Source organism: Colletotrichum gloeosporioides (genome assembly GCF_011800055.1).
Source record: "Colletotrichum gloeosporioides strain Lc1 chromosome Unknown consensus_74, whole genome shotgun sequence".
Lineage (NCBI taxonomy): Eukaryota > Fungi > Ascomycota > Sordariomycetes > Glomerellales > Glomerellaceae > Colletotrichum > Colletotrichum gloeosporioides.
The window spans coordinates 13313-39662 of record NW_025544719.1 but is presented as its reverse complement, the minus strand read 5'-3'; the positions used below and the strand labels follow the sequence as shown (position 1 = coordinate 39662).

The 26350-nt window shown below is 53.1% G+C and overlaps 8 protein-coding genes across 8 annotated transcripts; 4 read left to right on the top strand and 4 right to left on the bottom strand.

The window, feature by feature from the left end:
- Window positions 1–2167: 2167 nt before the first annotated feature.
- Window positions 2168–3849, top strand: GCG54_00003379 (Regulatory protein cys-3; the record flags this gene model as incomplete). The annotated part of the gene is made up of 2 exons (XM_045403452.1): window positions 2168–2450; window positions 3305–3849. 2 exons carry the CDS (start codon window positions 2168–2170, stop codon window positions 3847–3849), a joined length of 828 nt encoding a protein of 275 aa, XP_045259640.1.
- Window positions 3850–4644: 795 nt separating this feature from the next.
- On the bottom strand, window positions 4645–5193 carry GCG54_00003378 (uncharacterized protein; the record flags this gene model as incomplete). The annotated part of the gene is made up of 1 exon (XM_045403451.1): window positions 4645–5193. The coding sequence occupies one exon, from the start codon at window positions 5191–5193 to the stop codon at window positions 4645–4647; it is 549 nt and encodes a 182-aa protein (XP_045259639.1).
- Window positions 5194–5951: 758 nt separating this feature from the next.
- On the bottom strand, window positions 5952–6941 carry GCG54_00003377 (uncharacterized protein; the record flags this gene model as incomplete). Its single annotated transcript, XM_045403450.1, has 2 exons — window positions 5952–6829; window positions 6896–6941. 2 exons carry the CDS (start codon window positions 6939–6941, stop codon window positions 5952–5954), a joined length of 924 nt encoding a protein of 307 aa, XP_045259638.1.
- A 1981-nt stretch (window positions 6942–8922) lies between these two features.
- Window positions 8923–10995, top strand: GCG54_00003376 (uncharacterized protein; the record flags this gene model as incomplete). Its single annotated transcript, XM_045403449.1, has 7 exons — window positions 8923–9007; window positions 9343–9818; window positions 9882–10245; window positions 10330–10496; window positions 10547–10626; window positions 10686–10916; window positions 10974–10995. The coding sequence occupies 7 exons, from the start codon at window positions 8923–8925 to the stop codon at window positions 10993–10995; spliced, it is 1425 nt and encodes a 474-aa protein (XP_045259637.1).
- A 629-nt stretch (window positions 10996–11624) lies between these two features.
- GCG54_00003375 (DNA-directed RNA polymerase) lies at window positions 11625–16801 on the bottom strand (the record flags this gene model as incomplete). Its single annotated transcript, XM_045403448.1, has 2 exons — window positions 11625–16557; window positions 16620–16801. 2 exons carry the CDS (start codon window positions 16799–16801, stop codon window positions 11625–11627), a joined length of 5115 nt encoding a protein of 1704 aa, XP_045259636.1.
- A 655-nt stretch (window positions 16802–17456) lies between these two features.
- On the top strand, window positions 17457–18833 carry GCG54_00003374 (U4/U6 small nuclear ribonucleoprotein Prp3; the record flags this gene model as incomplete). The annotated part of the gene is made up of 1 exon (XM_045403447.1): window positions 17457–18833. One exon carries the CDS (start codon window positions 17457–17459, stop codon window positions 18831–18833), a length of 1377 nt encoding a protein of 458 aa, XP_045259635.1.
- Window positions 18834–19541: 708 nt separating this feature from the next.
- Window positions 19542–20121, bottom strand: GCG54_00003373 (histone H3; the record flags this gene model as incomplete). Its single annotated transcript, XM_045403446.1, has 2 exons — window positions 19542–19739; window positions 19795–20121. Coding segments are annotated over 2 exons (525 nt in total), but the record flags the coding sequence as incomplete, so codon positions are not given.
- Window positions 20122–21960: 1839 nt separating this feature from the next.
- Window positions 21961–22354, top strand: GCG54_00003372 (Histone H4.1; the record flags this gene model as incomplete). Its single annotated transcript, XM_045403445.1, has 2 exons — window positions 21961–22133; window positions 22191–22354. Exons 1-2 carry the CDS (start codon window positions 21980–21982, stop codon window positions 22352–22354), a joined length of 318 nt encoding a protein of 105 aa, XP_045259633.1. The 5' UTR covers window positions 21961–21979.
- Between the last annotated feature and the right edge of the window lie 3996 nt (window positions 22355–26350).

The window sequence follows — 26350 nt, the reverse complement described above, 5'->3', positions numbered from 1 at the left end:
GGGGGACGCGTCGTGGATGCGAAACGCTAAAGGGACAAGGGTGTTAGGTACGGCTGGGCTGCTTGCCCGTCAGTTCTACCTACCTACCTTACCTGCCCGACTAGGTACCCGGATCCGGGATGAGAACCTAAGGCACCTTCCCTGGCCTACTGCGTCCTCTCGCTAAGGTTGTGAAGGTGCCTACCTACGCACTCAATCCAGTTCCAGGCAAGGTCAGAACACGCATAGGGAAGGACTTTGCCGCGCTGAAAGCTGTCCAGGATCTCACCTCGCCTCACCTCAGACTTTGTTTTCACTACTACGAATGGGCACTCCGTATCAACGTTCGCTTAGGGCTGGGGACGTTGAGGTGCTGCAGGCCGGCGGGTTGCAATGCACCTGCACTAACTGGGATGATACAACGGGACGTTGGTTGCAGGTTTGCATAGCAATATTGAGCATGGCGCACGCCCTGTCGTGTTCCGAGCGTCGGAGCTGCTTATAAATTCGGATTTTCAGGGTCCTTGGCTTCCTTCCCAAAAGACCTACGGGAAAGAACCAGGTCGCCCAGCCAAGCCGCGAAAGGATGGTTGGGTACTAGGGTAGTGTGTACAGTCCATCGAGTCATGCCTTCCGGGATCTCAAGGAGGTTGGTTGGTTGGTTGGTTGGTCGGAGATTGGCGCCGGGGCGCCAACATGTGTGACAGTAGGCAGCGCGGATGTGGCCTTTGCCTTCAGGATATCGAGCCATTTTCAGCAGAATAGCAGCCATCAAAGTGCTAGCCAGTGACGGCGCAAAAAGAGCGCATTTGCAAAACTCAAGTTTAGGAGGGATTAACAATGCTCCTCACTGATCCATTTCAACGACATTCCTGTTACTTAGCCGTACTGGGCGCAGGAGCACCATGAAAACTGTAGTGTTGAACAGGTTTCGTGTGGCCCAAAGTCTAGTCTCCCATTTCCGTGCTGATACAGCAGACCTGGTGGCTCAGAATGACGCCCTCCGCCTTACTTGCCGATCAGCGAACATTGCGAGCAGAAGACGTCAAGCGAAGGCATCCCAGAATCGAGGACTGTCAGGTCAGAGATGCGCAATTACCGCCCGCGGGGTGGGGGGCCATAGCCTCTCCCGGGCGATGATGATTCGTTGTTCCGTGTTCATGACGCTGGCCCCAGAATCCAAAGACAGGTTATGGGAGTACGTAGATCTCACGGCCCTCCTATGTGTTTGGCCGCGTCGTCGCTGCCGAACCATGTAGAAGCTTAGCACATGCCGCCAGAAGCTGCCCCCTTGCTATTGGCCTCGCCGTTGCCGGATATCGACCCCGTTCATCGGCGGGTGGGGGGCGTGTCTGGTCATCGCGGTAAGAGTGAAGTTCCTACGGTTCTGAAGTCTCCGCACCTATCCGTAGCGGTGTCCGCCGCGCCTCCCTCTGTACGGTAGTCTGTAATGCTTTGGGTCTAGGTACATAGGATACCTCAAGAGTAAGTGTCTTCCTGCCTGCAGTGGCGCGCAGCTGCGTGGGGTGCTCTCAAGGACATGGACACACTGCTAGCCAATGACTTCAGCGAGCCAACAGTGCAGTGCTGTTCCGGGCCCCTCCCTGGATGCTGGGAAGGCGCGCTGTCGGGTAAAGAACTTGACTAATACAATCCACTCGGCTTGTGTCCGCAGCCGGGACCTCCACGAACAAAGGCTTCATTCTCTCATTTTCGACTTCTCCTCCCCCATCTCGTCCACTTTCCCAAACTCCCCAGCATCGGATTCACCACTCGTCCAGCACTCGTAAAGCACTTGCCTCGCCCAATATCCCGTTCATCGATTGACAAGGCGACAATTACCTCTGGCGTCGACGTCTCATCGCCACCGATCCTTCTCGCAGTGGTGTCAAAAGACCGGAAATTTGGAACTCGAAGCCGGCTGGCCATTTCCCGCATTGGTTGGTCCGCGCATAGCACTTCGCACTTTAATTGCTTGGGGGTCCAGCATCCAAAAACAGCCCACTGCCCCTCCAAACGCCATCGCCGCCATCCCTCACTTGAGGCCCCAAGTTCTCGCAACCACAAAACAACTCGACGTCCTCGCCCTAGACCTGGCTTCGACCGAGCCACTTCGCTCCTCTGTCACCTTGCAGACCTGAACAACCACCCCGGATTCCCTTCGCTGCGAGCCGCGCCGGCCTTCGATATGTCGCCTTACAGCAGTGGTGGGCGTGCCCCCAACGTCTCGCATTTCTTGCGAGATCTCAACACCGTAAAGGAGTCCAGCCACGAGGATAATTTCACTTTCGAAGAGGATCTCGCCGTCTTCACCAACTCCTCTTTTTTCGACTTTGAGACCGGCCAACAAACCGATTATCAGGCACCGCCCGCGAAGCCAGAGGCGGAGACCCAGGCCCCGTCGAGCGCCGCCGCCGAGGATTTGACTTCTCCTCTCGGCGACTTTGGCAATGTCGATTTTTCTTTGCCAGGTGAGCCGTGGTTCTCTTCGTTCTGGCATGGAATTCCCCCGTTGTCTCTTTTTGAAGCCGCCGCTCCCGCACATCGCCAGTCCCTGGATTTAGCCGCACAAAACTCGCTCCTACTCACCAAGTTGATGCCTTGAAGTCATGTCAAGCGACTATGGCACAAAGGGGCTTTTCTGTATTTCTGGTGGCTGTGTTAATGCTGTTCTACACGCTATCTGGGTTGCAGCAGAAACTTGGCCGAGTGGCTACAATTTTTCGACTACCTCATGGCTCCCATTCAATTTGTGTGCAGACGACTACTAGGGAGCAGAGTGGTGATTCACGATTTGCATGAGTCAAGCGGCTTATGTGTGTGAACTCTAATTGTTGAGGTCGTGAAGAAAACCGATTCGATTTATCTTCAGGGTCGCAGCGAAGCACATTAGAATGCCTTATCTCAAGGCTTCAAACCTGTTGTTTCTACCCCACCCGGTTCATGCGCGGCCCATGTTTCAACGAGACGTCTTGATTGGGAGTTTTAGCAGCTCTTTATGCAGCTTGCCGGCCTGCGGTGTTGAGAGAGAGCCGCGACTCCAGATGACAAATTGTCTGGGGAATGGTGCAATACCCCGTGACTTGCCGTCATCGACCCTAGCAGGGGGGCATCGACCATCTGGGCAGCCGCCATCACAGACGGATAGAGCAAGTGCTAGCTGGTGAAGGCCCTGTTATACCAGCATTAAGACTCGCGGATGCAATCGCTCCTGTGAAGACCTCTGCCCGTCCGTCTTCCCCCTCATCCCGCTGTCTCGCCGACGCCACGATGCTAGGAGCCGATAACCTGCCTTGAACACCCATCTGACCATGAACAATGACAGGCGACTTCAGCTTCACCGATTTTACCAACCACTACCCTGCTTCGGGTGTCCCTCCCTTTGCCGAAGGCCTGGGTAATCTTCAACCTCTTCAGCCCAATCCGCAAACCACTTATGCTCCGCCTCCGGTTTCTCAGCAGCCGCAAAACCATCACTATGGCGCGCCCGCTCCGCGTCCAGCCGAGAACAGTACCCCTGAGTCTTTGACCAGTGGCAGACCTGGCCAAAGCTTTGAAGAGCAGTCCCGTCTCGCCGCCGAGGAGGACAAGCGCAGGAGAAACACAGCCGCTAGCGCCCGTTTCCGTATCAAGAAGAAGCAGCGCGAGCAGGCTCTCGAAAAGAGCGCGAAGGAAATGTCTGATAAGGTTTCTCAGCTAGAGGCACGCATCAACTTGCTCGAAACCGAAAACCGCTGGCTCAAGAACCTCGTAATGGAGAAGAATGAAGGCAACGAGGATATTGCATCCATGTTGAAGGACTTCCAGAATAAATCCAAGACGGCCACAAAGTCCACGACAATCTTGGACGCGCCGAAGGAGGAGAAATAGCCAGCAGACCTTTTCACCACGCACGGGCTGATTCTATGATGGCCGCTTGCGGGCGTTACGCTTCATGCTGACGACTTTGAGATTTTTCCCGGCACCAGATGGAGTTCGATCAAAGGAATGGACTAGGAGACTATCGAGGGACAGGTGATGGCTGTGGGAAGTAGAGGGCGGGCTTGGATGGGCGTGTTATGTTTCAACTCGGCTCTAATTGGGAACATGTGACGAAATTTATATACACCGACACGGACTCATGATCAGGACTCGTGGTAGAGTATCTCACCAATGAATTATATGAGACTGTTGATGGCTATTCGCAATGACAAACACGGTTCGGAGAATGTATGGGTGACTGGGAGTATAAGCAGCGACTGGTTCGTACATGACCTGCGGTGAGTTCTATCGGGGAATCAGACTGTTTGCAGGCATCTCCCCGGTCTCCCTACTCATTGGATTTCTACTTTTCTTCCTTGCCGTCCCCGCTTCTTTAAATCACCGCGAGCTTCCCCATCTGCCAACAAAGCCGACCTGGTAGTCATCAAGGCAAAGAGAAAAAAAACTTAGATGTATTTCTGACACATGGCCTAAAGGCCCTGACACCTCTGCTGATAACTTCATCGCCAGAAATTCTCCCGCGTCGGAAGTTCACTGGCAGGTAGGCCGGCCAGGACACACCTAAGGTGGCCACAGACGCGATGAAGTAGGGACGGAGATGGTGGTTACGACGAAACCTCCAGCGGGACGGAAGGCAAAATTGGCGACACGAACATGATCAACATGCAATTAAACTGTAGACCCTCAATTATCATCGTCTCTCGCTGCTGCTCTCGGCCTTTCCTTCCTGTCGCTGTCGACGCTGTCCCTAAGACTGGCCAGGCGAGTCTGATTCCGCCGGCCAAGGATCCTCATCGTGCTCTCCCTCTCGATCTGAGTCATCTCACCCCAGTTCTTTATTCGCGACATCGTACCGTCCTGGTGAACCACAAGGGGACCGAGGTGGTCCAGCTTGGTCGATGCGCCGCCTCCTACTTGACCCCCCAAGTCAAGGGTGATGGAATCAGCGTTGGACCGAGCCTCGGGAAGCGGCGGCAAAGCCAGATGATTATGGGAATGAGGCTGGCTAGAATCGGAAGAGTTGTTGGTGCTGGAGCTTTCTGCCTGAGGGTTGGGTGTCGTGTTTTCAGGGGCCGGTGACGTGCTTTCCGTGGGGTGGTGTTGGCAGTGGTCCTCACCGGGGAGAATTTGCTGTTGTTGGTTGACGCTGGCTCTAGTCACCTCCGCCTCCATACCGTCGGCATCTTGCGAGGTTGGTTCGAACTTCGACTGAGATGTCGATGATGTGATCATTCTTGTATTTAATCTAATAGGTCTAGTGGTGGTGGCGGCGTAAACAGTGATCAAGGCGGGTGATGGTCCGGAGGGTTGGCGTGTCTGATTTCGCAGCGGCGCGTACCCACGTAGAATGATTCTGTGAAACGATCTCATCCGGGCGTTTGGCTATCAGATTTCGAAGGAGTTGAGCGTGGAATAGTCAGGCCTTGAGAAAACGAACGTCCCGTGTAGTTGTGGTGAACGACTGCTGCGAGGGTAAGTATGTCTGTCGTTCGTCGAACATAGGTAAGACGGTAGATCTGTGAAGTGGGTCAGGTCACTCACTTCTGGCAGTTTCCATGCCCCATGCTTACCGTGTCAGTTTCTAGTCTTTTGAACAACATGTATATGTATTCTCAACCCCTCCCTCGGCACACATATTGCTGGTCAATGTTCACCAGGCCTGCGACTTTTCCTTTTTTTCCTCGTCTTATTTGAAGAAAATTAAGTTTCCTTTTTCATTTAATTTTGGATTCTCGCAGGCAAAAACTGACGATGGCTGGTTCACATAACCGAACGCGACATGAGTTACGTGGGTATAACTGACTTCTATTTCTAAGTATCAAACAGAGAGTACCTCCTGTTTGGGTATCCATTGGTTTGCACCGTCCTGTCTTGAAAAAAAATGAAAAAAAACCGGACTCTTACTTCTATCCACCGCACCTAACGCCGGTGATGCCAAGAGTGCTAAAAAGAGGCAACAGAAAAGAGAAGAACGAAAAACCTCATCTGTCTCAGCGATGGACCTCTCCACTAGTCCTCCGACGATCAAGCCGTCTCACTACCGCACCCAACACCACCTTCAGGATGCTATCTGCCGTCAGAACACCCCTGGTACCATTCTCCCAAGTGACAGTGTCGACCATGTCGCGAAGATCGCCGTCAGCTCTGTCAACAAGATCGTCATCAAGCTCGCGCAAGGCCTCCCGAGCGCCGGGCTCGTTGCCGACTTGGAAGAATTGTATGCCGATCTGGTGAAGAGGGGCATCAAGTTTGTCCAGCTTTTTGGCGGCAGTGATGATAGTAGACTCGACATCGTCGGAGGGAGCGCCATCGGTGATGACGATGATGTTGATGGGTTTCACGCTCTCAACGTCGTGCTTCTTGGAGTCCAACAGTTGCAGATATGGCTTGAGAATGCTGTGAAGACGCTGGCCGGTAGGGGTAGCGCCACGGGGACGGACTGATGTGAAGATGCCCTCGACCGTGTCGGCACGCTTGATGCCGTAGTATCCACCAGCGGCTTTGCCTTCCCTGGCACTACCGCTGGCAGTCGTCTTGTGGTTTAGGAAGTAAAGGTCGATGCCATCGGCATCGTGAGCGGTGCAGACGGGGGTGACGGCGCGGAGAACGCCCTGAACCTCGGGCCAAGATCGGCCAGACATAGAGCCGGAATCGTCAACAACGAAGATGGTATCGAAGGAGGACAGGAAGGCATAGGGGTCTTCGGGGGTCGAAACACTCATGCCAGAGACAGAGCTGATGGAGCCAGAATTGGAGGGGGCAGGCGAGGGGCTTCTCACTGGACCGCCGTTGGGCCCCAGGAAGCTGGTGGCTGGTGGAGCCGGGGCAGAAACCGAATAGGCAGGGGGCGGCTGGTCGACAAATGCGCCTGTTCATTGGTCAATGGGTGCTTGGAATAATCTCAGGCGTCGTGTGAGTGAGGATCATGACTTACCATTGCCCGGTTGAGCCTGGGTGAAGGGATTATGACTGCTCGGCATGGTTGTGGAAGGTGCGGAGGACTTGGTTTTTTGAGAAGAGGAAGAGGACGACGAATTGCGGGTGAGTTTATCCTTCACACAACCAAAGATGGATTTGCGCATTTTTTTTTGGTGCTCGTCGCAAGATGTCGACGTAGGGGAGTAGAGGTCTGCAGTGAAGTGAGGCATTGTGAGGGTTCTTGAGATATGGCCGTTGGATTGATATAAGAAGGCAGGTGGAGCCGTTCAACGGGTCGGTGTCGTCGGTCTCCCAAGGTAGGGTCCTCAAGGAACTCACAAAGCAAGAACAGAGTTCGAGTTTTGCTTTTCAGGTCTCCTTGTTCGTCACTCAAGGTTGTAAAAGAAGTTTGCCAGTATGGCTCAAACTACTTCGACTCTTGGTTGGTTCCTTATGGGGTTAGCGTTTGAGATGACGGACAACATTCTGTGTCAATGCTGAACTCAGTCATTCATCTTATACCACCGCTTTTTAACTTGAAAAGCCCAGCCAGTATGCCTTGATGGCGCTGAGTTTGAGAAGTTGAAATAGTTATCAATGCGTTGGTTGTTCCTCCAAGAGGGACCAATGCTGAATCTGGCAGTGTTGTGGTTCAGTCATTATAACGTACCTAAGGTACCTACCTAGTGTCCGATCATAGTGGCGGTGCTGTGGTCATCTGGGTGGCGGCTGGGTTCGTGTGATCCTATTGGTGAATGCATTCAGTGGCTGCGCCCCAGGCTGAGCGCCCGCGCCTCAGATGTAGTAGATTTTGCTCAATCTGCCTGTCGCGCCTTGTGACTTCGTTCATAGTGATCAAGTTGTTCATGCCGATCGATAGCATCACGTGACCGGTCTGTCCCCTGGGGGCCGTCAGTGCCTCCGAAACGCGGTAACAGGGCTGACTCGCCAAATCCCCTGACCCACAACGAAAATCGAAGCGCCCTAAAACACCCGGGTAAGGTTGGTAGGGTTGGACTTTTGCGGTGCTGCAGCTGGCCGAAGACGACAGCAGCGGTCCTGAATCCCACTCATGGTGTCATTACGCAGCAGAAATCTCAAGAGCGTCTGTAGCTACAAAGTGTCATCAACAAGAAGTAACAAGCTGTGCAAATTCTCTAGATCTATCGCACCCTATCTCAGAGTACAGGAATGCTAACTTTTCCCGGTTGGGCACGGAAGCACGGATATGTAATGAGTGGACGTACAGATTGGCGATCCAGAGATCCGCTTCTGACCATGGATAGTGGACACCGCTTTTTCCCTTCGTGCAATCAGTTGAATTAAAGGCCAGATGAAAACGCTGAAAGGAAAGCTTCAGTGCTGTTCCGTTCTGCTCCAGCTTTGCCCAGCCTCGTCCAACGTTCGGAACGCAACTCGTTGGCTATCGAGACAGCAGAATCGGCCCGGGGACTAGACTATGCTCTCCTGGTCTCCAGCCTTCTTCGATTGCAGGCTTGTTTAAAACCCCTCCTCCGATCTCTGCTCGAAGAACATCTGCCCTTCATTGCAACTTCGTCAAGTGGCAGTCCCGCGCCATATTCAGCGTGGGAAACACTGGCAACGCCAGCAAGTAACCTGTCATCTTCCCTCCACGCCCAACGAAATCCACAATTGGAAGAGCCTGCATGAAAGCTGCATTCCTGACCTACAGGGATCCCTTAGCCAACGTCAGGGCCCAAGTGCCGGTGAAGAGAAGAACCTAAGCCGTTCGTAGCTTGCCCGTATAAGATTGTTTGTGTGCCCCTCGCTGCTTCACCTTGCCCATGGTGGGCAGCTGACCTTCTATCCGGATCTTGCTCTTCTTTCTCTCGCCCCCTTTTGCCCTGACCTACCAGGCCTGCGATTCGCACAACGGCGATTTCCCCGGGAAAACAGACGGGGCGGCAACCAACTGCAAGTCCCCAGCTAGGCACTCGCCTTTTTCCCCTCCTTCTAGCAGCAATCTCACCCTCTCGACGTCAACAACCAAGGTAACGACGAATTGCGTTGTTTACCGCCATCATGTTCAACCGCAAATTCTCCATCAATCGGCACACCGGTGTGCCTAAGCCCAGGCGCTTCAGTGTCGGCGAGAGTAGCGCCAATGGTAAGCAAGCTTTACTTGATCCGTCTCCCTCCCAGATCGCGGCTAGAGCTGCGTGTTCTTCGCCTTTTGATGCTGCCGCGCTTATCGGAAAGAGGTCAAGCTGTCAGCAAGAGGAAGACAGTAGGGGAAAAGCTTGTCCTCCAGCTTTGGTGTTGGTGCGGGGTACGAGCTGAACTGCTGCCCTCAGCTCCAAATTCTTGTCCCCAGCTGCCCCTCGTTCCCCACATTGCTCCAACTCGAGCTCGCTCAGTGACATTGTTAGCATCTCAATGGGCGGCGGTTACAGGAGGGACTTTTTATATTCCGATCATAAGCTAATTTCAGCGATCTCTCAGAGGTTCAATCCAAGACTCATAGACAATTTCGCAATGCCCACGAAGGCCACCAAGCCCACGCCGGTCTCGACGCCTCCCGCTCCTCTACCGGCGTTGTCTGGTGTACTGAGCGCGCTGCTGAGTACGGTTTCCTCGAGGACCCCGACTCATGGGCCAATCTGGGCCAGGGCGCCCCCGAAGTCGAGGATGATATCGCCGGCTGCTTTCCTCGTCCTACAACTATCGACATCTCCATGGCCGGTCGTGAGTATGGTCCCACAGCCGGCATCAAGCCTCTTCGCGAGGCTGTTGCCAACCTGTACAACGTCATGCATCGCCAGGGCAAGCAGAGCCAGTACACCTGGGAGAACGTCGCCATCGTCCCTGGAGGCCGTGCCGGCTTGATCCGCATTGCCGCCATTCTGGGAAACTCCTATTTGTCTTTTTTCTTGCCTGACTACACGGCGTACAACGAGATGCTCTCCCTATTCAAGAACGTGCGTCCCCCGCTCTAGACGGATATCAAGTTTCCGGGACGTATTATCTAACGGTTCTCCTAGTTCTCTGCCATTCCTGTTCCTCTTGCGGAGGAGGACGGCTATCACATCCATCCTGATCGTATCTCTGAAGAGATTTCCCGCGGCTCCTCCGTCATTCTGACCTCGAACCCCCGCAACCCCACTGGTCGCGTCGTTGCGAACCCCGAGCTGGCTGAGATCCAAGATATCTGCCGTGGTCGTGCCACATTCATCAGTGATGAATTCTATTCCGGGTACAACTATACTAGCAACTGTGACGGCAGCACGATCTCCGCGGCGGAGAATGTAGAGGACGTCGATGAGGATGATGTCCTTATTATTGATGGTTTGACCAAGCGCTTCAGACTTCCAGGCTGGCGTATTGCTTGGATTCTTGGTCCCAAGGGTATGCCATCGCAATCAAACAACTAGAACGACACATGCTAACGGAAGTTAATCTATAGAGTATATCAAAGCGTAAGACCAAAAGTTTCTGGGTCCAACAGGACATGCTTACTTACATGTGTCTCTAGTATCGGGTCCTGTGGGAGTTACCTTGATGGTGGCGCGAACCACCCTTTCCAAGAGGCTGCCATTCCCATGCTTGACCCGACGCTGGTGAAGGAGGAAATGGTCTTCCTTCAGAAGCATTTCCGCGTATGTATGGTCATCTGACCGAAGCAAACATGTACTGATGGAATGAGCAGGACAAACGTGACTACGTTGTTCGCAGACTGCGCGAGATGGGGTTCGTCATCAAATACGTGCCCGATTCCACTTTCTATCTGTAAGTCCACGCTCCTCCTACCACCAAAGAAAGAGCAAGCTGGGAACTGACATGCCTAGTTGGCTAAACTTGGAGGGCCTGCCTGACGCCATCTCGGACGGCCTCAACTTTTTCCAGGCTTGCTTGGAGGAGAAGGTCATCGTCGTCCCTGGCATCTTCTTTGACTTGAACCCTTCCAGACGCCGTGACCTTTTTGACAGCCCCTGCCACCATTTTGTCCGTTTCTCGTACGGCCCGAAGATGGAGACCCTCAAAAACGGCCTCGACGGCATCGAGCGCGTGGTTAACAAGTAAGTATTGATAATGCCGGTCGGTGGTCCAATTTCAATTATCTAACGTTAATTCAGGTTCAAGAAGTCTAGCGGCTAGACTGGAAGGTGCTATGGATGAATGGTTCGTATTGGTAACACGACGTGTTGCATGTGGTGACGATCACGCCGCGACTCTACTTGGGAAGTGCAAGAGGGAACGGCAGAAGCGTGCGTGCGGTTAGGGCTACTTGGTGATAGATTCATAAGTCATTGACCACCGACTCGTCTGCGCCCTGATTCTTGTCAACTCCGGAAATTTCTGTCATCTTCCTATTTCCTCCAAGCTACCTTCACAAAGTCACCGTGCTGTCTGCTGTCCTAGGCTGCGCATGCACTGAGAACACGAATTATCTGCCCCGCGAGCAATGCACAACCGAGATTATAGTCCCCGCCCTAAGCATCCGCTCAGCACAGGCCGTTGGCGCATACGACCGGAGGATAGATAGTTGCACCACGTGCGATTCGAAAATGTTGTTTTTCAAGCTACAAGTCACCAAATGGATCGCACCGCAGGAGTTCTCCTATTTCAATCCGTCAAAGCCTCTGAAAATTCCATTTTGATTACTTTTGCAGCCACGTTGCCTCTCTATCGATCCCAGATGAAAAATACAATTATCAGCCGAGGGCTTTTGTAAGCAAACTCAGAAGAACGCGAAACAATATAGACCAAACACCTTTGCATGTCGGCTACTCCGCATGAGACGACATGTGATGCGTCGGCAGAGCAGTGAGGACATCGAATGCACCCGTTCCAATCCTGCCCAAACGGCCCATCACGATGCGACTGCTTGGCGTCCTGAGGTCATCCCAATCACCGTCGAGCACAGCATCCTTCAGGAATGAAAGAGTTGTTTCGAAACTCATCTTGGTGAATGGGCTAATGTTGCCGCGCAGACCGTTGCGGTTGAAGGGTGTGAAGTCGCCGTTGCGGGTCATGTAGTCCGCAATGAGGTTCAAATGTCGGTTGTCGACGCTAATTCCGTGACCTCCGAAAACGCCGGCCAGTTCTGAGACAATATTGGTCCGGCACGCCTCGACACCATACACGTCCAGGACGGCAGCAATGTCGTTCGTTGCGATCTTGTTCGGGTTGATGAAGTCGCCGTACTTGTGCATCGCCCTAAGGTTGGCCCCAGAGGTGTAAATGGCCGGCACTGAAATATCCTTGCCTGTGATGGGGTCCGTAGTCTTGTGGTCCGCAGTGAAGGTACACGAGCCGACACCAGGTATTTGCTGGACAACTGACTTCTTGACTGCCGCTTGCACAATATTAAGCATCAACACCTTGGGGGTATCGGCCTCAAATTCGAGCGTAAACTCGCACCATTCTCCAGCCTCGTCGCTGCTGAAACGCGTAACACGAAGGTACCGCTCTTTCACACGCTCAGCTCTCCAGGCGCCCTCGCTTTCCGACTCATCGTCTTCTGCCTCCTCCTCCTCCTCGTCTGAAACCTCCTGCCGAGTCTCGGGGACTGGGCTGCCACCAAAGCCTTCGTCTTCTTCCGCTGACTCCTCGCGCTCCATCTGTCGCTGTATGGCGTCATCTTCGTCATCATTGGGTCCGTAGGATACGGCTTCTTCTCGATTCGCCTTGTTCTTAGCGTTTGTCGCATCGCCATCACCGTCATCGTCGTCATCGTCGTTGTCGTCCCCGCCACCTCTTGTCTCTCCGTTGCCCGTTGCCATCTCAACAACGCCAGCCCTGGCACCAATATCAGGCGTGGCTGAGCTGGACTCACTTCGCCGTTTCTTGATCTCCTTGGTCATTATCTTCAAAAGATGATCCAAGAACCTCTTCTCCACCGTATCCATAACATCAGAGGCATCGATCGCGTAGGTCTTGGTGTATTCCTCCGAGGGAAAAAAGTTCAGTCGGACATCGTAAAGTTTAGCCAGCGCGCTATTTTGCCCCTTTCCAATGCGTTCATTGACGCTGGCGGTGTCAAGCACATCGGCCAGAGGCAACACACTGATGGACTTTGCAAAGATTTCTCCCTCAGTTGCGGAGAGCTCCTCGTGGAGAAGGAGAGTCATCGACGGCGTGGAGATAGATCGACTCGCAGTCATGAGAATCTCGCGAAGACGGGGAATACCAAGCGTGACATTCTTTGCTGAATGACCGGCCAAATGGAATGTGTTCAGCGTCATCTGAGTAGAAGGCTCACCGACACTCTGGCCAGCTACGATACCGACACCTTCTCCAGCCTCGACGAGTGAACGCATGTATTTAGCGGCGAGTACGAGCTCAGCTGACTTTCTGTTCACGGCAGGAGCGTTGATAAGACCAGAGAGATCTTTAGACTTGTCGCGGATCAGGCCATCCTCGTTATTCTTGATGTACTTGGACATCTTCTCGTAGAACTTCTCGGACGTGGCGAAAGCTACCCTGGCAGGGTTGACGAGAGCAATGATTGGGTCTTTGGCGGCGATGTCGACCTTGGCGTGCTTGATGGCGCTCTTCATGTGTTTCAAAACGTCGTCCTTGTTGCCGGCAAACCTGTCCTTGAACTGGCTTCCGAAATTCAGCTGCGCCGTTTCGGAACCGATGTTGCGGAGAACGAAGCCAAAGTCGGTGAGATACTTCTGCTTGGTTGGATCCAGTCCGTCTTCGCCATACAAGAATTGTACCAATGTGCCGTCGGCGTCGCGAACAGTAGAGTCGTACGAAACCGTCAGTCCTTCCATGCCCTTGATGATACACCTCTGCAGGTAACCAGAACGAGATGTCTTGACGGCGGTATCGATAAGGCCTTCACGACCTGCCATGTGATGGAAGTAATACTCTTGCGGCCGGATACCCGTCAAGAAACGCTGGACAATGTAGCCACCAGCGCGAACATCTGTCTCGAACGGCCGGAAGCAAGGCAAAGACTTTCCACTGACCATGAGCGGAACTCTTCGACCCTCAAGGACTTGTTGTCCCAGATTGCACGAAATGAGGTTAGCATTGACTTGGCCACCCTTGGCGCCAGATGTTGTCATCGACTGCATCTGGTTCTTCGGAAATTGCTTGACCAAACCTACCGGCAGACATGCAGCTGTCACCATGCTAGAAACCTTTGCAGAGCTCTGGTTCATGAGCATATCGAGACCTTCCTGCTTGCTGTCGTCACGCATAACCTCCTCTAGGCGAGTGAGAAGCTCTGGGTCATCGCTGCCGGGCTTATTGTCCTCCAAAGACACGTACCTGGCCGCAACCTCAAGACCGATACCCTTCGCAGCCTTGAGAGTTTCTTTTCGAGATACCTCGCCTTGAGGTGTGAGCCTCAGATCATCCATACCGCAAGTAAATGCCCGCATGTTCAGGTATCTCGTAAGAAGTCGGCCAATGCCACTCAGCAACTTGCCAGCAACCGCAGGGCCGTAGATTTCATGAATAGCATGAATCAGGCCGCCTGAACTGGGACCGAGCTGGGCCTTGTCGAGGATACCGGAAAGGAATTGACCATCCTGGAACAGTACAGTACCCTCCTCCGAGCCTTTACCCCACTGCTCACCCTTAACCTGGCTTTTGCCGGTCATCCACAATCCCTCGCCATTTGGCGGCTTAATGTTTTTTAGAATGGTGGTTACAACCTGCTTGCCAGTCCACCTGGGAATCGGCTTGATGATGGCGGGTGGGATAAGCTCAATCCTCTCACCGAGGATGTGCCCACTCTCCGGGCGCAACGCTGAGTAAATAAGCTGTTGATACGAGTCGCGATCAAAGAAAGTATCCTTGTTGCAGAGCGCGACGGATACCGAAAGATGGTCCTGAATTAATCCACGAAGGGGCTTGCCTGCAGTTCCAGAGAGATACTGATGGTCCGTGTCGGCGATCTGAAGAGCCTCGGCTCTAGCCACCTCATTCTGGGGAAAGTGCATATTCATTTCATCTCCGTCGAAGTCGGCGTTGTACGTATTGCAGTTGGCGTAATGCATTCGGATTGTCTTCTCACCAGGCAGCACCCGCACCCTGTGGCCCATGATGGAGGGCTTATGCAGGGTTGGCTGGCGGTTCATCAAGACCACATCACCGTTTGTCAAGTGGCGATAGACCTTCTTGCTTTTCACGCCACTCATCTGGTTGTTGGTAGGGGCGAGAAGCTGGTTGGCGAGCGATACACGGTCATCAGTCGACTTGGAGCGTAAGTTGACAATCTGGCCATTCTCGTACTCGATTGCCGCAGCGCCTGGCCACTTATCGACACCATTGATGACTGCTTGCTGCATATCTCTGAAATTGTGGCTTGTGACTGGCTCGGGGTAAGTCAGCTTCCGTGCAAAAACAGGAGGCACGCCAATTTCGTTCGTTTCGATGTTCGGATCCGGAGAGATAACACTTCGCGCAGCGAAGTTGACTCGCTTTCCCATCATGTTCTTTCTGAACAGACCTTCCTTCTTCTCCAGCTTTTGTTTGATGCCGTCTTCATTTCTCTTGGCCGCTGCGCCCTGCACGGGGTTTTTGCTCTTGTCGATTAGGGAATTGACGGACTCTTGTAATTCTGTCCATATCTGGTGCAGGTCGCTGATGTCTCTCGCTCTTCCATACTGATCCGTACCTCCGACGTTCTGGTGTATCCTAGCAATACTGACACAGTTCCGCAGAATGTTCTTGTACAGAGAGTTTTGCTGAGCCTCAGAGATCGAGTCGCCGGTACGAGCTTCGGGTCGAAACTTGTTTGGGGGAACAAGGATTGTGCGGAGAAAGAACATATCAGCCGTGATCTTAGCGGCCTTCTTAGTCATTGGCTTTGAGTTGTAGATCAGAGACATAATTTCCTGCTCTTTTTCGAACAGCTCTCGCAGACGAGCACGAACTTCCATGGCGCTGATGTATCGCTGCTGTCCCGGGGAGACATTGGTGGCGTCTTCTTCTCCTTTGTCCATAGGGCGATGCTCGTCACTGCTGCTGGCATCGCGCATCTCAACGTCATTCTCTTCAGACGGGGCCAGATCGACATCAGCAACGCCCTCGTCGGCGTGATCAGAGCCTCGCGTTGTCTTAGACTTCGATGTCGTGGCAGCGGTTGCCATCGAGTCCTTCATGTGCAGGCTCCTTTGAGCCATGTGTGCAAGGTCTCTCTCACTGAGGGCCTTTTCAAAGATTTTGACGAAACGGTCCTTTCGATAGGCCGGGGAAATGCCACCGCAGTTGTCGCACTTTCTGGGCTTGGTTATTTGCACCATAAACTCCTTGATGAGCTCTCTTCGCATTTCAATGGACCCTTCGTGCTTGCCCTTCCTAAGCTCTCCAAGGCTTAGCTTGTGAGCCTTCAAACTTTGGCGAACGAAGGCCTCGCGTGCGCCGATGACGTTGTCGACAGTGGAAGTGCCTTCTTCTTCGGCCTCACTGTCGTAATCAGTGGGGACGCCGGGCATCGCAAGGCCCTTGAGCTCCTCACCAATGGCATCAACAAGATGAGCCTCATGCAGCAAACCATGTTGGAGAAGGCGAAGTTTGCATGAGAAGCGGTTGATTTCGCGGTGGCGCATGCGAAAACCTTTGCAATAAGCGCATTGTGACCTCAAGAGCCGAAGGACTTGATCGAGGAAGATCGGATGGTATACAGGAACGGGAAGCTCGATATGGCCGGCGTGGCCAGGACAGGAAGACTGGTTGAGATTGCAGGTCGCGCAACTTTGACAGGGTTTTTGTTAGTCAATTGAGACGAGAAGAGTCGATTGCAGTGACAAACATACAGAGAATCGCCCCAGGAGCCGAGCGCGGGGTCGTATAGACCACCAGGAACAGGATTGAGAAGATTATCGAAAGTGCTGTCGTTCTCAATACGCTTGACGGAAACGGCTCTGATTTCCTCCTCGGTAAGAAAAGTAAACTCGACCGTCTCCACGGACGACGAGATAGGTTGTGAGATGTTCATCCTGCCAATGAGGCTTCAGGAACTGGCCTGACACCGATCTGAGTCTATACAGAGGGTGAGGCGGAGGGAAACAAATTTTCCATTCAGTGTCTTGTCGGTCGGGTTGGTACGGGCAGCTCGGTCGCAAAATCAGCTAGATCAGTAGGAGATCAAGTGTTGGCGGAAGGCAGGCAGAGGGGAACTTTTTTTGGCGGTGGCTCGCGGCAGAAAAGGACCCGCCAATAGTGGAGCCGTCGCGAGGTGTCGAGGCAACATTGAAATAATCAGGTAGTGAGAAGGTGCCAACGAATCCCTCGGCAATCACCCTTATGTAAGAACTGTTTGCACCAGCCTGTAGGCCTGCGACGCCATCCACAAGGCGTCACATGTACACGCATTACTCCTTGCCTATCAAAGCACGCTCGTCTCTTGTTAGTTTGGTTTTGTCCGTCCAGCCGTATCAGAAATCACAGCCGACGACTGTACCACTCCCTCGCCGACCCCCGTTGCCTTCTCGAAGGGGAAGCCCGCACCTCTAGACTCGATCCCCAACGCGCAATAACAAATATCTCCGTCATATCGAACTACGATGGATCGACGTTCCGACCCAAGCGGCCTAGGGCCTCGTCACGATCCAAACTCTCGAGTGCACAAGCCCGAGTCCGCTGCCGACAAAATGGCTGCGTTGAAAGCAAGGGTGGCAGCGGCGATTGGGGGCAGCAAAGCCAAAGGCGTCCCTGAGGCTGGACTGCATCCTGCTCTTCAAGGTCTTGGACAGGTTCAGTCTTCGGGCCGTGGGAGTGATAGAGCTCCTCCATATCGATCTCAGATTGACTCCAGCTTATCGTCTTTGGCTGGCGCTAGGTCGTCGATCCCTTCAGCGCGTAGTCAAGACAATACAAGACCAAACCCCTACTTCAACGACCAACAGGCGGGTCCACCCACAGGAAGCCGGCAGCGACAGTCTCGCCCCCTTAACTTTCATCCAAGGGGCAGATTCATCCAGCAGGGCAATGCGATGCGACGACAGGCTGCGCTGGAGGAACTGAAGAAGAAGATCGCCGCGCAGACCAGAAAGGCTGGCATCGACGAGGAATTAGATCTGGAGAAGAACCTTGTGGTTGAAGCACCTCCGGACATCGAATGGTTTGATGAAGGGCTCGTCGATGGCGGCAACTATGACAACATCGACGATGAAATTCACCTCAAGATCACATCGGAGGACACAATCGTCACCGAGTACGTCCAGCATCCCGTTGCATTAGAGCCACCGCAAGAGCGAAACAAACCTGCACCGAAACCCATGTTTCTTACGTCGAAGGAGAAAGCCAAAGTACGGAGGCAGGGGAGGATGGCCGAACTGAAGGAGCAACAAGCAAAGATCCGGCTTGGCCTTGTGCCAGCACCGCCGCCCAAGGTTAAGAAGAGCAACATGATGCGAGTCTATGCAGACTCGGCAGTCAAGGACCCTACGGCGGTTGAGAATTTAGTTAATCGCCAGATTGCGGAACGGCAACAGAAGCACCTGGAGGCCAATGAGGAACGGAAGCTCACCAAGGAGGAAAAACACGACAAGCTTGCCGCCAACCAGGAGAAAGATGCTGCCAAAGGCATTCACGTTCTGGTGTTCAAGATCAACAGCCTTGCGAATGGACAGCACAGATTCAAGATTGGGAAGAACGCCGAGCAACACTCTCTCACTGGCGTCTGCATCATGCACCCAAGGATGAACCTGGTTATTGTCGAGGGGGGGGAGCATAGCATCGGAAAGTACAAGAAACTGATGCTCAGTCGTATCGACTGGACAGAGAACTCGCCATCGCGCGAGGGCGCCACACGGCAACAGGCGCGAGATTGGTTACTTCCGGAGAATGAGAATGGGGACTTGAGAGACATGTCGCAAAATGAATGCAAGCTTGTCTTTGAAGGAGAAGAAAAGACACGGGCATTTCGCAAATGGGGAAGTAAGGTCTGCGAATCTGATGCCGAGGCCAAAGAAATCTTAACCAGATCGAAGATGGACAACTTTTGGACCCTGGCGAGGACCATGTAGAAGTAGAACGGAAGAGGGGCAATGGGTCTCAATGCAGTCAAGTCGGAGGGCTTAGCCCGGGCCTTTCTCGACGTCGTAGCGGCAGAATTATGTTCATCGGACGAACACACAAGTTACAATTACATCTCAATTACCCCCAGGTGAAGCTACGTGTCAGGGTGCAGGCAAGTTGCAAGTCTCATTAGACAGGCAAGGATCCGCGTGAGCATCCGCGTCGGCAGAGAGAAGAACTTTGCTGACCATCTCCTGACGAAAGGGCACTGGCTCTGCATCAGGTAGGGTGTCAGTATCGTTCAGTAGACGGGACAATCATGCTTTACACGCAACACGAAATGAGTCACAGTAGTGTGGTAGGGCCGGGTCCCTCCCTCTGCAAAGACGTGATGGCGACCCCACTGACCGGGGAAGCGATTGTGGCGCTTGTTTGTCCCATGCGCGACGCGTAGCGGGGCAGGTTTGGGTCCGCGGTCGGAAACATCACTAGGACATCATCTCACAGTGCGCAAGAGACAACAGGTATAGATCATGAAGTGTTTGGCATTCCTTGCAGCCATCCTTTGCTGCTGTTTAACTGTACAACCCTTGCGTTGTTATCAAACGCATTCGTAACGCCAGATTACCCCCAAAAAGCCAAAGACGGTCCCTTCGTCAAGCATTCCCAAAGCGCGAGTCATGAACCACCCATAAGAGAAAATCGAAAGACAATGTTTAGTTGCGCTCACCGCGGAGGCGGCGGGCGAGCTGGATGTCCTTGGACTGGATGGTGACACGCTTGGCGTGAATGGCGCAGAGGTTGGTGTCCTCGAACAGAGAGACGAGGTAAGACTCGACGGACTCCTGGAGGGCACCGATGGCGGAGGACTGGAAGCGGAGGTCGGACTTGAAGTCCTGGGCGATCTCACGAACCTGGGAAGGTGTTAGTTAGTTACCTTGCTGTGTGAAGCCGGTGCATGGGACTTACCAGACGCTGGAAGGGGAGCTTGCGGATCAGAAGCTCGGTGGACTTCTGGTAACGACGGATCTCACGGAGAGCGACAGTACCGGGCTTGTAGCGGTGAGGCTTCTTGACACCTCCGGTGGAGGGGGCGCTCTTGCGGGCGGCCTTGGAAGCAAGCTGCTTGCGGGGAGCCTTGCCACCGGTGGACTTGCGGGCGGCTGTGAGGAAGGAGTCAGCGCTGTGCAAAATGGTTGGCAGATTGAGCCAGAAAGGAAGTGCGTACTCTGCTTGGTGCGGGCCATTGCGACTGTTGTTTATGGTGATGAAGTTGATGGTTTGGGTGTTGTTGAGCTGTTGGTTGGTGTGTTGATTGAAGGCGGTGGGTGTGAGTGGATGAGGAGAGAAAAGGTTGGAGTGGGTGGAGGGCAGAGGGAAATAAATAGGAAGGAAACTGGGCTGGCTGCGGAGGGGAGTGATTGTGTGCCAGACGGAAGGTGGCCTGTGCGTCGGCGCGCGACGGTTCGAAAAACCCCGTTTTTGCAGGTGCGATTACTCTGGAAAAAGGCAGGCGCAGCTGGCGGGATTCTATGCTTTGTTGTCGAAGTGTGGGTGGCTGATTTTTGATTGGCTAGAAATCTTGCATCTGCGACGCCACCCCATCTTTCCAGGTCCCACGGCCGAAGACCCGGTAGGTAGTTGCAGTACGTACCGGTCCACAGGCATTCTTAGTATCCTCACTTTCCCCATCGAACGCTACCTTACGACTTCCCCTGTCACTCTGTCTGTGGAAAATGCGGGATGCGGCAGCAGGCTTATGGTGCTTCAATCACGCCTCACCTTGTCTGACGCGGTAGCAAGTACGTAGAAGCAGTAGGACGCGATCTAATACCTGCTGCCCACTGTCACGCGTCTACGTCAGTCGTGGCATTCTTGCCACCACCACTTTAATGGCAAGCAAATTACGTGCACCTTCATATCGATATTTACCGCGTTTGGGTCAAGCGAACAATGGCTTGTTCGTTAAATCATCTGCGCTTTTTACTGCGGCCGCGGAACATCGAACACTGGAACGCACCGAACAAACAACAAAAAGAGAGATCAAGATCACTAGGTATTCTATCTGCTGCAAACCACTACGCGATGAGCTTGAAGGGAACTAAGCGTGCGTGGGTGAAGGCTCTTACCCCTAAGTTCCAAAACCTGAGCGCCGCGTCGCGTGAAGGAAACCTTGAGGAGGCGCGTAGTAGTCCGTCTAGACTGCCAGGTCGCAGGAGCAGACCTATACTTGTCCGCACATTTGAAAAGTCGATAGCGCCTGTGGCCCTGTGCAGCGGCACAGATGAGCTTGGAATTTTGACTCATTTTCTCATAGGCTCGTGCCAGATCCATCACCCATGCGGCGGGGGCGATGATACTCTTCCGCTTCGACGTCGAATCCATTCGCATGCATCTGGCGTTGACCTTGAAGTGAGTCCCCACTGTCCAAACGCATACCTAGACACAGTGGAGGAGACGCGCAAGTCGCCGCTGTTGCGTGAAGTTATGGCTACGGAATAGGCATCTGAATACTGTAGCCCTGTACCAATAACGCAACGCAACTTTGGCATAATGCAGCATAGAAATGAAGACGTGAGGCATCTGCACGATATCTCCTATCGCTATAGGTGTCTTTATCCCCAAAATACCCTGACAGTCCGCTATTTCTACTCGCGTGTTGAACGCGTGCGGAACTCGTTCAGCAGTGTGAGGCGGCCGCATTCACTAGCATACTACCTGGGTACCTAGAGCAGGTTGATGTGGATGGAGTAAGGAATGGCTTCTGGTTGGCTAAGTATTTGTCCCTTGCTGCCTCAACTGGTCTGTGCACGGAGAAAAGGCAGTCGTTGTTTTTTGATTTTCGCGTCCAGCCCGCATCGGCAGCACTGCTCGGAGTACGTACCGAATTTTTTTTTGGCTGATCCCAAATCTCATCAAGCGCGACCTGCTGATATAAATCCCGTTCCCCCTCTGCGCGTCACTAACCGTGTTTCTTCCCAACTCAGCCCCACGTTATCTCACGCAACCACTTTCGCATCCCTCCCATTGCATCTCTTTCAGAGCCTCACTACCAACACTACACTCACACACCCCCCAACTACTTTACACACAATGACTGGACGTGAGTACATCCATGTGCTGCCTTTAATGCAGTCTTTCTCCGGGTTCTCCCATGCTAATTCTACTAGGCGGCAAGGGCGGCAAGGGCCTCGGAAAGGGCGGCGCTAAGCGTCACCGCAAGATTCTTCGTGACAACATTCAGGGTATCACCAAGCCCGCCATCCGTCGTCTCGCTCGTCGTGGTGGTGTCAAGCGTATCTCTGCCAGTAAGTTGCTCTTGCTTCGTCAGCATCAACAGCTCATGCTAACTCGATCTTCTCTAGTGATCTACGAGGAGACCCGTGGTGTCCTCAAGTCATTCCTCGAGGGCGTCATTCGTGACGCCGTCACCTACACTGAGCACGCCAAGCGCAAGACTGTCACTTCTCTGGATGTCGTCTACGCGCTGAAGCGCCAAGGCCGCACCCTGTACGGTTTCGGTGGTTAAGCGTGTTTGTTCTTGCATGTCAGTTACGAATCTTTCTGGGGCCACGACGCGATCCACTTTGAGGCGCGGTGGCACAAACGGACTTTGGGAGTGGTGTGTTTTGTCACGAATGACTATGGGTTTGGCTGGTTTTGGGTGTTCTACTGTACCATACGGGAAACAACGGGGTTCTACATGGATGGCTTGATTGGCATGAGACATAATCGATCCCTCGCCGAGGCACGTTCTGTTTGTTTTCGTGATTTTTCGCTACTATGTTCTGGGATGCTGTGTGCAATATGAGGCTCGGCACGATCTAGGGTCCATTCGCATTGTTTGCCCGTGATATTCTTCTCTATTTCCTTGGCTTGCCAACAGAGTTGGCAGCCTATCCACTGCCTTGGCAGGTCATGCCATGGTATCACAGCTTACTCCGCAGCTTGCGAAATGACTTTTCAAACGGCGTTATCCTATGTGAAGGGGAAATATTCGCGTGTCCTGTGCTATGATTCACCATGTTAGTAGAGTTCATACAGAAATTAGTGGGCAAGAGATTTCCTGGGCATAAACGGACTACGCTTTTGGAATGATGGGTCGGGACTGGGTCCCTGTACATGCGTTTGATGCGAATGTTCGCCCACGTGATTGCCGTTTTCCTTCAGTGAAGTAACCCGGCGTCGGTCTCGACAAACCTGGCCGCGATATATGTGTGCCTTCCAGTCTTGATGTTTTATCTTAGTCTTGTGCTGGATGTAGCTCCGTTTGGATCCGGCTGCCGCTTGATCTCATGAGAAATATATTTTTGCAGCGATGTGAACAATCCAATATTTATCACTCTCATATGATGGGGGATATACGAAAACTGACAGATCACGAGGGCAGCAATGAGGAGTCGTGTACTTAACGTGGCAATCATGATAGCAACATGAACATCGCCATACCGCTTGTACGAAGGCAAAGCCTGAAGGCTCCTCGTGAGATAGTCATGACAGCTCGACTATCCCCAGGAGTGCGTTTGAGGCGTAGATACTGCACAAGTAAAGTATTCAATTTGTGTGGTTTGGCCATTGCGGGCTCGTTTGGAATCCTGCATCTACGGATCGAATGACTACTATATTCCCTAGCATCAGCGCTAACAACACAAAGATCAATGGAATGGATATCTGTGATATTTCTAGCGCGCCTTACTGTCAAGCCGTATGGAAAGGCTAGGGGAGGCCGTGCAGGCGAGCAAACAACATGAAATGTTGTCAGCACGCTCTTCATCGATCGGAAAGCTACCCGGTGTGTTGAAGATAGTCGGGCAATGAAATGATAGGATATGACTAGACAAGGGGACCGCCAGTAGGAATGGACCGCCAGTAGGAATGGACCGCCAGTAGGAATGGACCGCCAGTAGGAATTATTCACAGACTGCTGGCAGCATCACGATTTACACGAACACCAAATAGTAGAACAAATTTCGACACAGGGCACGGAGAAGTTGTGCATTCGTATGAGCCTTACAAGGACATCGTCGCATGTTTGGCACGAAGCCAAAAGTTATCACACGTCGTCGTGCGTTCAAACCTGGCTGGTCGAACTTACTATCAACATGCCGACTAAGTGCGTTTCATTCCGTATTTCTGCAACCAATGGATCAATCTACTGTCGCTACATTGACTAGAATACCGGCGCAAACGTGTCCTTCGTGTTTACATCAAGACGGCCTAGAGGTAAGCGGCAAGCATGCCACGCATAGGTTCAAACCTCGCTCGAATCAAAGCGCTGGTCCCTCAAATCATGCTAACGGTCGCACACTAGGACATGATCGCCCTCGTGACTCGCAACAATCATGAGGCGGTGGCACTTCAGACCTGGCATGTCCATACCTCGGACATCATGTGTCCGGAGCACTGGCAATAGTTTCACTGAGAGTATAGTTCCAGTCGTATGATTATCTTGGAGCTTTGTAGGAATATTTAGTTATCGTTAAATATATCTCTAAGAATATAGGTCTGAATCCGCATCAAGACGGTGCAGTTACCCTGAAAGACCATGATCGCGCAAGCCACTGTCGTGAATGGATATGCTGTAGGAAGACATGTTGCAATCGTCGAAGAGACACCATGGGCACGGCTGAGTCACAAAGACTCGCGGGACCTCGAACGGAGGGTCGCGTTAAGAGCCAAGGTAGGAGAGGCCTTGCGACAGTTGGTTTCCCGCCATGAGTTACGACAATAAACGCGCATCGCCGCAGAACAACAGCCAGCGTGGCGTAGAAGCACGAACAAGTAGAGCCACCCGACAGCGGAGGAAGATAGTAGAATAAGGCAGGCATACACGGTTGATGAGGCTACTTTCGCGGAAGGCAAAGTGCGGCTGAAGCTGGGATAGAGACATTCAGGGGCGAGTGAGACGGAGGCCAAGCCACACGTTGGGTTCAATTGGAAGGACCAGGGTTTATAGCAGAATTATGCATCAATTTTCGCACTTTGAAGGGACGGATCAAAGCACACAGATGCAGGGGCGCGCGGTTGGAGGCAGATGACAAAAGCTCAACGGCCAAGGCTTAAGACATTCATTGGCCTTGTGCCTACCAGCTCCAGCAGGGCTTGACTTCGGATGGCGCCGGCCGGTACTGTTGAAGGGGTGCATGCGCCACCCCCAAATTCCTGCTGGAGACTTCTAGGAGCGGATACGGATACCTGCACCAAAGCTGGCAGGTCGCCGACAAGCCACAGTCCACACGCAAAGACCGAGGCCGCCGCCAATACCAACCAACACCTGCCGACACCGGTATCTTATCTTGTAGGGCTTGAGCCAGTCGAGCAAGGTTTGTCTCTGCTGCAATGCAAACACACCAACCGAGAACCCACTAATTTTAGATCTCCACTGAACAGGCCCCGGCCACTTGGGCCAAGGGATCGACAGGGAATTCTGACGTTTTTCCTCCTTCGCTGTTTGTGCCGTCAGCTAGCGGGGCGGGAATGCTATTGTCCATTATGTGTAATGGTGTAAGTAGAATGCCATTCTGGAAAAGCCCAAAGCTCTCAGGTGTGTGTGATTTTGCCACCCGACCTGAGTCGTGCCTTGTAGCCCTCTTCGACGCAGGTGTTCAAAATTACTGCTCAGGTTGTTGGGCAATCTCCCTCTCGACAACGAAGCGCAAAAGGTGACGAGTGCGATGTCAGGCGCTGTGCACTCCCTACGCAAGGCAAGTGCGCGGCGCCGCCCGTGGTGAGTCAGGCCCATGAGTTTGTACCATCATGCACACGCACACATATGTAGCGATCGTGAGAATGGAACGATTGGAGAACGCAGTATCCATGATAGTTGTATTTCGCCCGGGTGAGGTGGACTACCCTCCGGCAAAAGCGGATGGGCCGGAGTAATAAACCAAAATACTTGTGAGATACGTTGGATCTGTGTCCAAGGTTGTCAGCTCAGCGGAAAGAATCCGTGCCTCTACCAAGTCGGATGGAAAACCAGAAACCCCATCCCAGCACGGAATGCGGAACAGGAGGGCAAGCTGGTCCGGGGGTGCCCTTCGTACGTAGACTGATGTGCCGGAGCTACCGACGCTGCATGCCGCGGCTTTGAATGTCAAAATGTTGGGGTCGCTCGCTGAGCTTAATTTGTAAGCGCGGCCTTCGCTGAGCGTCTGTAAAACCGGCTGTGGCACCCATGGACGAAGAGAGGAAATCAATCCGCAAGGTTCCCGATGCCTGACTGTGGCTTGCTAACCGAGATCGGTCAGTCGGATTCGGGTTGTGGGATGTCATTCCGATGCCAACACCAATGAAACTGTTCCGTCAATGGCTGAGCCACATAAGGTACCTTGTAAAAGCAGATGCATTTCGATTGGTTAAGCCGCTGAGGCGCAGTCAGCAGGCCAGGGGAACCACGAAGACCGCAGAGAAGGAAACTGAGGAATGGGCATCAGGTGCAGGACACATGAAAAATCCACCCTACCTACTCTACTCGTCGCTTTTACTCATCCCGAGGCGCTTGTCTTGTGTGCATGGTCCTGTAGTC